This window comes from Hydra vulgaris, chromosome 12 (assembly GCF_038396675.1).
Source record: "Hydra vulgaris chromosome 12, alternate assembly HydraT2T_AEP".
Lineage (NCBI taxonomy): Eukaryota > Metazoa > Cnidaria > Hydrozoa > Anthoathecata > Hydridae > Hydra > Hydra vulgaris.
In genome coordinates, this window is record NC_088931.1 from 28,669,973 (window position 1) to 28,685,000 (window position 15,028).

Below are 15,028 nucleotides of genomic sequence, written 5' to 3' on the forward strand. Positions count from 1 at the left end.
AGTATTAAATCTAATTAATAAAACTAAAAAATTAAAATAAAATAATTACATTATAAACAGCAAAAAAATGTTTTATTTAAGTTCTAAATAAAATAATTCAAACATAAAAGTATTTGATGAACAAAAAAGATTACTTACAAATAAAAAAATAAAAAACTGTTTTTTTGGCAAGCGCTTTTTTTTGCCCTTGCCAAAGTTTTTGCGGGCAAGCAATGTGCTGACTAAATGGAGAAGACTGATATATATATATATATATATATATATATATATATATATATATATATATATATATATATATATATATATATATATATATATATACACATATATATATATATATGCATATATATATATATACATATATATATGCATATATATATATATATATATGCATATATATATATATTATATATATTTATATATGTTATATATATATATTATATATATATATATTATATATGTATATGCGGTAGTGGTGAAGTGGTAGAGCGCTCACTTCATAAGAGAGAGGTTCCGAGTTTGATCCCCACCACATCCCTGGTAGTACCGCGCTCAACTTGTTTCTCTGCGCAGCAGCCTATTTGACATTAGTTCATGTTTTGGAGTTATAGAAATGAGAGAGGGTTATAACTACAAATAGCCTCCTCGTCTGTAGTGGCCTTCACAGCCTTGGGGAGGCGAACCTAAATATATATATATATATATATATATATATATATATATATATATATATATATATATATATATATATATATATATATATATATATATATATATATATATATATATATATATATATATATATATATATATATATATATATATATATATATATATATATATATATATATATATATATATATATATATATATATATATATATATATATATATATAGAACTCTTATATGTTGTCCGAAAGCTTTTTCCATATTTTGTTGACAAAAAGTAAAAATTAAAATGCAAGACCAGAATTTTTTTTTTTTAATTAATTGATAGACTGCCTGCCAACCAAACCCTCAGTCAATGTAGCAGCACTCCCTTGCGGGTCAGGCTAAAAGATAGTAGATGTAGCAGCACTCCCTTGCAAGTCAGGCTGCTTGTCAGTCGATGTACCAGCACTCCCTTGCGAGTCAGGCTATAAGATAGTCGATGTAGCAACACTCCGTGCATGATTTATATTTTAAAAAATAAAAATTAAAACATTTTATTAAAAAAATTAAAAATAAAAACATTTTATTAAAAAAAAATAAAAATAAAAACATTGTTTATAATGTTAAAAACATTCAGAATGTTTTTAAAAACATTCTGGTCATTTAAATTTGCGTTTTTGTGGTTTTTTTTAAAAACCATTAATTTGTAATTAAATTAATGGTTTTGACTTTCGTCCAACAAGCAAATGTTGGACGAAAGTCAGAAGTAATTAAGTGACGTTTGTGTTGGCGTAAGAATCATTTTTTTCCTTCCGTGCTTCCCAAATGCAACAAACTATATATATATATATATATATATATATATATATATATATATATATATATATATATATATATATATACATATATATATATTTATATATATATATATATATATATATATATATATATATATATATATATATATATATATATATATATATATATATACACATATATGTATATACATATACATATATATATAAATTTATAAACAAAGAAAATGTAATATAATATAAATAAATCCACCTCCCTATCAAACTAAGTCTGGGATTTGAAAAACAATTTTAACGAATCCGCTATATTGACATGGTCTATTCTGAAGACTGTACCCCCTACTCAAATATTTCCTGAAGGTGCCCACTCTGTTTATATGAGAAATTTGCTATTACATTGTATCCAAAACCTGAGGAACTGTTAAATAAAAGGACAGAAATTATATTAAAGTAATGCCACGAGAACAAATTTACATTAAAAAACTACAAAGCTTGCTACAAACCTAACTAACAACTAAAAATAACTATATTACTCTACCTCATATATCTCTAGGCTACCTAATAAATTACTCACACACACATCTATTGTAATATATTTCATAATATTATTTATATTTTTATATCAATTTTTAATTAAAAATTTTTTTTAATATAAAAATAATGCACATTATCACATAAACGAATACTTTTAAACAACCATTAAAACATTTCACAACTATTAGCTAACTAAAAACGAATTAAAAATTAACATTAACCTAACTACTAAACAATTTCCTGTAACGATCTAAAATATAAATATAAACCGTTATGTCCACTAAAAATATCGTAGCAAAATTAAATTTTACTACTTGTCTGAAGAAAAACATAAAATCAGAGCTGCAATTTAAATTATAAACATTAGCATTTAGCGAATTCCTGGTACTGTGGGTAGTAATAACATATATACTATATATATATATATATATATATATATATATATATATATATATATATATATATGTATATATATATATATGTATATATATATATATGTATATATATATATATATATATATATATATATATATATATATATATATATATATTTATATATATATTTGTGTGTGTGTGTGTGTAATTATACAATATTATACATGATAATATAAAGATATTTTCTTTATTCATTTATATACACTTACGTATATATATACATATATATATATATACACACTATGTGACAAAATTGTCGTCATGGTTGAACAAAGAAACATTTTTTTTTTTTTTTTTAATAGAAAAGCTGTGAAGAAAAATGAAATTTAAGTTTTATTAATTAGGTTTAAGACTTAGCTTACTGAAAATATTGTTTTTTATTAAATTTCGAGGATAAGGAATTTTTTATTTTTCAATTTTTTTGTGAAAAGCTAATAGTGACAATTATGTAGCAAATGAAAACAAATAACATATTGTAGTAAATTAATATCGAGTGAGTCCTCTATTAAATTTAATTACAGCCTAAATTCTTTCAAGAATACTAGCAACCAATTTTCGGCGTTCCTCTGATGTAATTGAGAACCAAACCTTTTATACACAAGCCCAAAATTCATCCTTATTCTTAGATGGATTGGGAAAGTTGCCAACCCCACAAGCACAAAAACAACCACAAAACAAGAGTTTTTCTCTGCCATCTTTAACAGTTGGTGTAAAATCTTGAACAATTAATGGTAAATTTCGTAATGGTAAAGACTTTCTCCAAGTATATATATACCATCTGATCCAAATATGTTAATTTTACTTTCATCTACCCAAATCCAGTCATAAAAATCATAAAAAGTCTTGTTTGCATGAAGTTTAGCATAATTTAAACGAGCTTAGTGGCAATGAAACCAACAATGATACTTGATCTTCTTCATAGATTAAAAACCAACTCTTTTGAGCTCTCGATTGACTGTTCGAACTGAAGTATAAGTCCCAGAGCTGTTATATTTGTAACATCCTTTGTAGTTTAAGACTCTCCAGTAGCAATTAGATGAGCGCTTGTTCTTTGGTCTCTTGATGTAAAAAGTTTATTTTGATCACTTTTAGTGCTATTTACTTGTAAATCATTGCACAGTTTGATTTTACATATGAGATTGCGAGACTATCTAATTTCAGCAGCAATTTCACATTAAGATTTTCCAAATTTTAAGTCTTTCCAAAATATTTTTTTTTCTAGTTCAAGATTTATTTTCTTCATGATGACAATAAAAATATTTTTTGTATGTTTTGTAAACAAAATCTAACTTTAAATTATGTTTAATCATTAAAATTCTTTGAAAAGTTAATAACTCAATCATATAAGTCATAAGGCTATCAATTTATGTCGTATGCGTAATTAACTGTGGACAATTACACCAATTGCTTTCATATGTGACAATATCGTCTCTATTAGCTCTTCATATAAAATTTATAAAGAACTTTATATAAGAATCGTTAAAGTTAATACACTTAAAAAGATAAGAAAAATTTATTGAAAAAAAAACAACAAATTAATGAATATTAATTCTTTATCTTTAAAAAAAAGCTTTAACAACACTTTAAACACTTTAACTTTATAAACAACTACTTTAAACAAACAATTGTCTTTTTAATAAATTTTTTATTAGAATGATTAAAGTTAAATTGTCTTTTTTTTTAAATGCATGAGTATTAACTATCCTGTATTTAAATGGACACTATTTTTAAACAAGTAAAAAGAACAACTATAATTTAAACTAAGTGTGCGTATTTTTTAACAATCATTCAAACAATCAAAGCTGTTACTTTATTTATAAGGGTTTCCCATAATATTATAAAAACATTTGCAAATATATTAAAATTGAAATTTTTATTCTTGGCCTAATTAAAAACTTGATTTAAACAATCTTAGAGTTTTCATTTTTTAGGTTTTACTTTTGTTGTTTATTTGTTTATTTGATGTGCTTTAGTTTCAGTTTAATTTCTTTTTATTCTCTCTTATATCTTATTTTATTCTCTTATATCTTATTTTATTCTCTCTTATATCTAGATAAGTTTTTTTCAGAGCATTTTTTAAATGTTCAAGTTTTTAAAACATGTTAACAGCTGTGGTCAAATTGTCAAAACAAAGCATTATTTGTGTGGTCATATAAAGACGTGCAGTTCTTTGATTTGCCTTATACAATTTTCTATCTTTTATGATTTCTGATACAATATGCCAATTTCTGATACGATATAATGATTTTTGATACGATGTACTGATTTCTAATACGATATACTGATTTCTGATATGATATAGGGATAGATAAGGGTAATATGAGCAACTTAAGCAAAAATTGAAACAATTTCAAAAATAATTAAGTTGGATCCAAAATTTTTGCAAATAAACAATATTTAGGGATCCCTTCTCATGATCCACTAAGATATTTGGGGCACCCGCAATTTTTTCTTAAAAACACAGAGGTTTTAAAAAAGTCACAAAAATGCTCATATTACCCAGACCACTTGGTAATATGAGCACTTTAAATAAGCTCACAAAAAAACATTAATTTTGTAAAAAAAATACCAACCTGACAATTAGAAATAATTTTTGGAATATAATGATTCGTTATTAACAAAACTTATCATTAAAAGATCAAACTTTAAGCCACTTTTTGTTGAAACAATACTACTATGTTTTCCGCAAGAAAAGAAAAAAAAATTAGTTTGTTATTTTTTCAATTTTATCAACTCAAACCTTTGAACAATAAAAATTCAATTTTTTTGAATTTAAATTACAGAAAAATATTTAGTATTGTTAAAATATTAAAAAGTTTTACTATATTTTATTTTTATTCAAAAAACCAATTAAAACCACTGCTTTTTTGGGACTTTAAACTAGGTAATTTCAATGAAAATCACTGGGTAATTTGAGCATGCTCATATTACACAAAAATAGCATCTTTAAATAAAGTCAAAACTAAATAGTTCTATGCATTGTTTTTAAGCCAAAAAGGATTGGATATTTAGCTAACATTTTTTTCATTATGAAAAAATTAATTTCATTATTTTAGCACCAAAATTTCACGCCACAGACTTATTCATGCGTGATGATATTATTTTAAAAATGCAAAAAAAATAACAGCTTTTTAATTAGATGATACCCGCTAATTACTGCATATAGATTTACGCTAATTGCACTGATTCACCACATAAAGTCGATTCAAAAAATACATAGCAACTTTAACTTCACTGCTCAAGGTGCTCATATTACCCTAATCTACCCTACTGATTCTGCCCTGTACGATTTTCTGTCAAACCAAATATAGATATGAATGCTTTGATACACACACAAATTTGTGCAGAACTCTTATATCTAACAATTTTCAGGTGGTACTTATACGAATGACTATGAAATTGAGATTGTCCCATAATTATTTTTCTGCTTTGTCAATGCTTAATGCTATGAACAGAAATAAGCAAAGAAATATACAAATCCTGCTCATTCTTTATTTTTAACTTGCTGAAATACGATATTAGTTTTATTCTATCATTTTTTATTATAACTTTATAACACTTAAGATAAACACAATAACTTGGTATCATGAATAATTAATCTTAGATCTTGTAACATGAATAATTAATCTTAGATCTTGAGCAAACTCTCTTTTTCTTCCTTTAACTGTTGTTTTGTTAGGTTTTTCTGTGATTAAAAGGATCCACTTTAGATTAGATCCACTATACTTTTTTAAGGATATAAGTTAGAAATGTGACTTAAGGTTTCCTTTATCATTGGATTAGCTGTAAATAACTTGGACAACTGCATTTTTTTACCATGTAAATATTGGACAACAGTGGTTGTTTCAAAGTTGCCCTTTTTTTTTAAATGACCATAGAACTTTATTATACTGAATTTGACCAGAACATTTGATAATTGATTTTCGACTTATTTCATAGTGATATTTCGGCTTATATAGTATAACCATTATCAAACTAAAAAAAAACGTTATACAGAATTCATAAAAACTAAAGACAAGAATGATGTCATTGCAATGTAGCAGATTTAGACTTGTTAAGCTTAACAAAAAATCGTCTCCAATGGCGTGTCATCACTAAGTTACCATTGTCGCAAAAATAGTTTTTATACCTTCTCTACGAAACTCTCTTTTAAGTATAATGCTTAGTTTTGGTATCCACGGCAGTATGACAACTTTTCTAGGGTCTATTTGCTGGTTTATTGCCGAAACTAAGCATTATACTTAAAAGACAGTTTCGTAGAGTAGGTATAGAAACTCTTTTTCGCTATAGTAATTCTATACTTAATATTTCATGTCGCAATAAATCAATATTGCATTTAAATAGTTATTATGGTGTCTATCAGTTAGATTGATCATGTGGTGCAAGTTGGCGAAACTAGAAAAAAAATTTCCACACACGTTAATGAACACAAGAAAAACATAACTAAAGGTAACTGGGATGCATCAGGAATAGTTGAACACACCCAACATTGTAGTGGTTCAATTAACTTGAGTAAACCAAAAATGTTTTCTATTACTCCTAATAACTATATGCGTAAGATTCGAGAAGCAATTGAAATACAATGCTTACTGTGCTCTAAATCGCAGGAGAATGCCTTAAATCGCAACAATGGTAACTTAGTGATGACACGCCATTGGAGACCACTTTTTGTACATACATTAACTGACAAATAACTTGACTCACAGCGGAGTGCTGCTACATCGACTGAGGGTTTGGGATGGGGTAGCAATCTTTTTTTCATTGTTCTTTATTTTTTTTTCTTTTCCTAAAAATACCATATGCTATAAAAGTAAGCAAAACTAATGAGCAAATGGTCATCTAAACATGCTTGAGATTTTTCTTTGACTGTCAGAACTATCTTCTTTTGGGTAGTTGCCATGTTGAAAACCTCATTACATTGCAATGTGTTCAATGTTTTAATTATACTTTAATAACATTTCATTTGCTATACTTTGATAACATTCAATGTTACGTTTTGAAATGTAATAGAATGGTATCAATGTAAAAAAATTCTAATAACTGACGGAGGTTTTGGCAAGATGAGTAAAAAATTATTTTGAATAATCGAAATTTCGGTTAACTGCAGTTCGAATAGCCGATGGATATTGGCATAAGTTTATTAAAGTGAAATCATGGGGAATGAAGATTGCTTTAAATATGCAGGAAATTTGAATAAGCAGGAACTTACTGTATATATATATATATATATATATATATATATATCTATATCTATATATAGATATATATATATCTAGATAGAGAAACATATATTTATATATATATATATATATATATATATATATATATATATATATATATATACATATACATACATATATATATATATATATATATATATATATATATATATATATATATATATATATATATATATACATATATATATACATATATATATATATATATATATATATATATATATATATATATACACATTAAATATATATATATATATATATATATATATATATATATATATAGAGAGAGAGAGAGAGAGAGAGAGAGAGAGATTGGCGTATCCAGGCTGATTTTGACACTTGTATACTAGTTTAAGTGCCCTAATTTGCGCCCAAATTCCAGTACTTAATTATGGATATAATTTTTTCATAAGTTTTCTGCATTATGGAAAGTAAAAGGAAATTACATAAAATATAGGATATAACATACTCCCTTGTCAAAAAGTTATAATTAAATTGTGTAAAAATGCGGTGCCAGCATTAAAAAACAAAAAGTCCTCAGAATGTTCGCGGATTTAAATTGGAAAACAAATTACAGACAGAGCTCTGTTCAGACTACAAATTACAGACCAAGTAGTCTAGCATCAGCACCATGCAAAATTCTATAAAAGGTTGTCAAAGAAGAAATAATGACCCTGAATCTTGCACAACAAATTTGCTACTTTACAAATTACTTAATAAACTTATTTATGGATTATATAATAAAACTTTTGCCCAAAAAACTTTGGATTATTACCATGTTTTAAATTTTGCAAAAATTTTTGAATTAATATTCCATAAGAAATTAATTTACAAACTTGAAAAATACTATAATAACTTGTATTCCAGCTTCTTGGTTGTATACCATTGGTTGGAAATGATTGGCTGGATAAACTTATTCTTACCAGATAGAAAGAGTAATCATGTAAAAAAACCTAATCTTAATTATCTATAAACAATTTTGTAGATAAACCAAAGTTGAAGCCAGTCTAAAGTTGAATGCAGACGACACAAAGTTACTTGCTAGAAATAATAAAAATAATTTGCGATCTAATTTAACCAAATTGCAATTAGACACTGAAAAAATTACTTCAGTGGACTTCAAAATGGCAAATAGCTATATAGATAAATAGATATATTGATAAATGTAAAATTTTTCACATCAGCTGCAGAAAGCCTAAATACAAAATAATATATTAACATAAACAAAAAAAATCCTATAGACTTTGTACAATTTATTGCGACTGCATCCAAATTTCAAATAATTAAAAATAGAAAAATCATATTTGTAAATCCTGCTCTAAAGCAAACCAAATGCTAAGTATGCTAAGACATGTCTCCACATCAAGGTTGTACTCTATAGAAACACTTATTCACTCCCTATATTAGGCCTCTAATAGATTTCTTAATATTTGTATATTTGGAATTTGTATATTTCAAAATTTGGAATCCATATTTAAAGAGTGAAACTAAAGAACTCTCTTTATTGCGCCTCTATAAATCTCTTACTAGCCCCTGTATGGAATACTGTTGTTATATTTGGGCAGGTTCTTGGTCTTTCTCTTCTAGACAAGGTTCAAAAATGCATTGTAAACATAGTTGGACCATCGATCTGCCAAGCTTGAGCCATTTTCTTGTTGTTGCAAGGTTGCATCTCTTTCTCATAACTGCAATAAAGATGCAATTTGCTTTAACAACAGAACCGCAAACAAATAGAACCCAATACCAGATAAAGTAGCTTATTCAAAATTTATAAATTAGTTCAAGTCAAAACTAGACAGTATGTTTGTCTAGTTTCAACTTGAACTAATTTATAAATTTTAAATAGACTACTTTATCTGGTATTGAGTTCTATTCGTTTTTAATTCTGTTGTTAAAAAAATTGCACTGCGGCTATCTACTATTGATCAACTTCACAAAAGTCTAGCGGTGCTTTAAAATACTAGTACTAATATGTATCTAAAAAGAATTATGGGAGAAAAAATATTTTTGTTTGCCATTCTGGTACTATACCAAAAATTGGTCAACAGCATTCTCAAGGCTTAGTGCAACTAAAATATGAAATAGTCCATATGGCCCTATGAACAGTGAGTCAAATTTACATAACTTTTTTACTATTAGAAAGTTAACTTAAAGAGATCCCCAAGTGCTGCGTTTATATCTTAAATAAGCCTTAGAAAACAAGTTTAGAGTTAATTAAACTAAAACAAACTGTTTATTGTGATACTAGCAAAAAAAAATTTTATTTTTAACACCTTTTTTAAAATAAGTTTTGTTAAAAATTTAATGTAAAAGGTTTTATCTTTTTTTAATTTGTTAGGTATAAAAAAACTTATATTTTAAAAAATTACTTCAATGACAAGCTGAAAAGTTATGGTCAATATCTTGACAAATATTATGTTTTAGTAAGTTTAATTAACTCATTTTTTAAGGTTTATTTAAGATATGAAAACAACTTGTCTCAGCACTTGGGGGTCCCTTGAACTTGCTAAAAGATGGTCAAAAAGAATTTTGTGCAATTATCTTTAATTATTTTTAAAACTTAAATAGGTAGAACATATTCAAAATAATTTGAAGGTTAAACTTGAATGATTTTTAAACATTAATATCTAAATATGGGATTATTGCACATATTTAGATTTAATTTACATTTAATATGTATACTTAATGGTCATTGTAATTAGACTTAATATGCACTGAGAAACTCTTCAATAATGAAAATTTGCAAAAATGTTTTATTTTAAAATGAAATACTAAAATTAGAAAAAAGAATTAAAACATATAATAAATACAAATATATTGTAAATTTTATATTTTAAAATTAAATGAATAGAAATATAAAAATAATCAAAAATAAATGTAAAAATCTAAAAAATAAACTCACACTTATTTGGTTTGCAATATGAAGCTGCTCATATTCAGACATTCGGCTTATAGTATCTTCTAAAATATCTTTTTTCTCTTCAATTTGAGAAGCCCCTGTAATAAAAAATCCTAAATTTTGTATTATACTTTTATGTTGCTGGCATACTTTTAGTTTACAAACTTGAATTGCTTTTCTTGCTGTTCAAAACAAAATGCTTCTTATGTGGTAAAATATAAAATGAATTTATATTATGTTTAAAACACAAGTTAAATATGTTAACATGAGGCTTGAATTTGTGTGTGTTTATATATATATATATATAAATATATATATATATATTTATATATATATATATATATATATATATATATATATATATACATATATATATATATACATATATATATATATATACATATATATATATATACATATATATATATATATACATATATATATATATACATATATATATATATACATATATATATATATATATACATATATATATATATATATATAAATATATATATACATACATACATATATATTAGAGGTAGCCAAAATGAGTAAACTTTCAAACCTAAAAAAATACCCCTAAATTTGAAGCAAATACATAAAAAATGAGCCTCAAAAAGATTGAGGGCTATCGAATCCCCTCAAGCCAAGAGTTTAGGGAAAAAATGACCAAAAACTGGTCATTTTCGAGCATCTTGAGAGAGGGGCAATTATTTTTTTTACTATATATATAGGCCTATATTTTAGTTTTCAAATATATGGTTTTTTTGCTACCCCTCAAAAATCTTTGGTGGTTTTAAAAAATCATAAAAATTAGTATTTTTTGTAGTTAATGTTAGGTTTTTCTTCATTGCCTCTTTATGCATGAGGGGGCAATGAACCTATGCCAAAAAGTATAAACAGTGGTTGGTTCTGACCACTGCAATCTCAGTTACCTAAATTTAAAAAACTGCTATTTATCTATATTGAAAAATCAAAATAAGTAAGGGTAAACAAAAAGATAAATGTATATTTGAAATTTTATAACAAACAAAAAAACAAAAAAACATTTGACAGTCAATTATCAAGTTATTAAGTATCTCTTTATCTTTTTCTGTATCACATCAAGTCCATCATTAAATTTACTATTTGAAATTGTACTAGATTTTTGTCTACTGTGAGCAATCTGGTGTGTTTTCAGTTTCATCAGAATATCTATGAATATACTGTCCCATCATACCTATAGGTCATTCTGAATGGTCATTTACAAAAATCAAAGTTTCAGCATATTTTAGAAAACTCTTGAAGCATGACTGAGTATCCTAATAGTTTGGTGGAAGCAAGTTTATACTGAGACTCTAATACACCATCAATAACTATTGGGTTTGTACATACATTCTTGTACAGATGCATTTGATGTATGGCCATAATGTCAAGAAACGAAGCTTTGATGACATCCTCAGATTTTAGATACCATTTTGCATAAAAGCAAACAATAAATTCTTTATAAGCTTTATTTCAGTTTTCAGTTTATCATTTTCTTGAACAAGTGCAAGATGATTGAATCGAAGTTGAAGCTTTTAGATAATAAATTGCTTTTCCTAAAAATCTTGGATGATGAATAGCGCCAGTTTTTTTTATATGTAAAAGAGGATAAATAAGTGTATATAAAAATAAATAAGTGTATATAAAATCTAACTTAACTTAAATATTAATATACTATATAAATTAGAATTATTTGCAGATGATACTAAAATCATGTCAGCAATTACCAAGACTGGTCAAATAAGTGGGCGATTAAGTTCAATGGAGATAAGTGCAAAGTTATGCATATTGGTAAATTGAATCCTCAATTTAATTACTAATTAGAAGATCATGCTTTACAAAAGACAGAAATTGAAAGAGATTTAGCCATTATAATATCAAATGACCTTAAATGGGAAAATCATGTTATCAGTGTTGCAAATAAAGCTAATCGAACACTAGGTTTTATAAAACATGCATTTAAATATCTTGATGTTGCAATATTAAAGTTGTTATACAAGTCAATTATTAGGCCACAGCTTGAATATGCAGCATCAGTATGGAGCCCATATTGTATTAAAGATATTAATAAACTGGAAAAAATACAACGTAGATCAACTAGAATTGAAACACTGTTTCAATTTTAGGTTTACCGGTGTTACAAGAAAGGAGAAGATCTTATTCTGATCAAATCGTAACAGTTGAACTGGATTATAATTAAAATAAGGTTTTTCAAAAAAAAAAATTTAACTTTTTGAAAAGAGGTTAGTTTCGTCATTGGTCACTAATTTCCATAAGTGAAGCATTTTTAATTCAGTCACATGATGTCTATAGGTTATCTGGGGAAGTTCTTTAGGTATTCTGGAAACTGATCCTTTATTTGTCCCAATATTGGATGACATTGTACCAAAGCATATTTCATGAGTTTTTGACGTAAGTTGACATTCCTTAATTAAATTCATTACACCTAAGAAATGATCTTCACCAGTGGATGTGCTAGCTGAAGTACTCCAAGTAGGTAAGTCCTCCATTAATGTTAACTAAAACAGCCATTCTATCCCTCTTTAATACATTTAAAATGAATTACACATGGATATAGAGATGTATCAATGGCTACCTTGACATGTTCTTTTGTAATGATTGACATGTTTTAATTTTCTTTTTTAAATTTTCTATAAGCAATAGGATGGCTGCTTTTAACTTTTTTAAAATGAACACCTGATTGGTATAGAATTGCATTTGTTACCTTCTGTAAAACATTTGGCAATATATCACAGGCTGTAGCAGTAAGTGAAATATTTCCAGCATAAATATCATTTGGAAATTTTGCAGTTACTGTATCTAGGTTTTCAGAAACTTCTATGTGATAACAATAACTTGGATTGAAATTAGATTCAATTGAAGAGTCCTCGCTTAGAATTGTGTCTATAAGTTCACTGTTGGGTATATCATCTATCAAACTCTTAGGCTGTGAACAGTTTTTCTTCCTGATTCTTTTGCTTATTTGCAGAAAAATTGTTGTTTTAGTTTTTAATTTTAAAATCAGTAAAAAAAAAATTAACAGAGGTTAAACCAGAGCTAAATTATTTAAATAAAAAGATTGATCTTTTTTTAATACTTAATATCTTCTGAACCAATAACAAACTTTCTTTCACCTTCTTGATCTTCCAGAATTTTTAAATCTTCAATGTTGTCTTTTAGCGATCCTTTTTTAAAAAATTATCGCTAAAAGACAAAAATGACTAGTTTTCAGTCATTTTTTCACTAAATTATTGGCTTTAGGGGAAAGAAGAGAGTATGGTGGGGGTTGGGGTGGGGTCAAAAGTGATCCATTAACACTTCAACTTTTTGAGGCTCATTTTTTAAATATTTGCCCCAAATTTAGGAGGTATGGGTTTTTAGCCTTGAAAATTTACTTTTTTTTACTACCCCTAATATATATATACGTGTATATGTATGAATACGTGTTTAGATAACATGTGTGACATCACACTGAAATATATATGCTATAAAGTTAAGCAAAACTAGTGAGCAATTGCTGATCTATATACGCTATAGTATATATATGTATATACATAGATACATAGATACATAGATACATAGATACATAGATACATACATACATACATACATACATACATACATACATACATACATACATACATACATACATACATACATACATACATACATACATATATACATACATACATACAAATAATCTTATATGTGTTTTAAATAATAGAGCTCAATGTTCTTAAAAAAAAACAGAGCAATAATAAAATAGTAGAAAATCACTTATCATACTTAGTCTGTTAATTACTCCTATTTTAATGATTGGTTAATTTTTTTAAATTAATTTTTTTTATTATTATTATAGAAGGACACATATTTCAAACTTTATTCATGTCAAGCAGGGCAGCATAATGATGTTTTCTAAAAATAACTAGTAAGTGTAAGCTGTATTGATGAGACAAAAATAAATATTGTGTTTAGAACTTTAAAAATTTGACAAACATTTGGAGAATTTATGATCAATAGTTTAACTGGTGAACTAAAAATTAAAAGAAAGTTAGTGCATTTTGTTTCATAAAATACCTTCAAGTTTTGTGCATAACTTATGAAAAAGTTGCAATGGGCATATTTCACATAAGGTCAAATGTGCTGATGCTTCTAATGCATCACAAAAGGCTTGTTTCATTGACTTCATCAATACATCAACCTAAAAAATTATAAAATAGAGAGTTTAAACTAGATAAACCTCTCTCTCTCTCTCTCTCTCTCTATATATATATATATATATATATATATATATATATATATATATATATATATATATATACATACATACATACATACATACATACATACATACATACATACATACATACATACATACATTACATTACATTACATACATACATCATACATCTTTTACTTGTTCTGAA

At 25.8% G+C, this 15,028-nt stretch overlaps 1 protein-coding gene across 1 annotated transcript in view; it reads right to left on the minus strand.

Annotated features, from left to right (window-relative positions):
- The window catches only part of LOC100203930 (TBC1 domain family member 4), a 67,137-nt gene that overhangs the window by 21,028 nt on the left and 31,081 nt on the right, over positions 1 to 15,028 (minus strand). The window contains exons 5-6 of the mRNA XM_065812826.1: positions 14,679 to 14,802; positions 10,578 to 10,672 (exon numbers count right to left, since the gene is read on the minus strand). Coding sequence (XP_065668898.1) covers positions 10,578 to 10,672; positions 14,679 to 14,802 — 219 coding nt within the window. The remainder of the gene's footprint in view (positions 1 to 10,577; positions 10,673 to 14,678; positions 14,803 to 15,028) is intronic.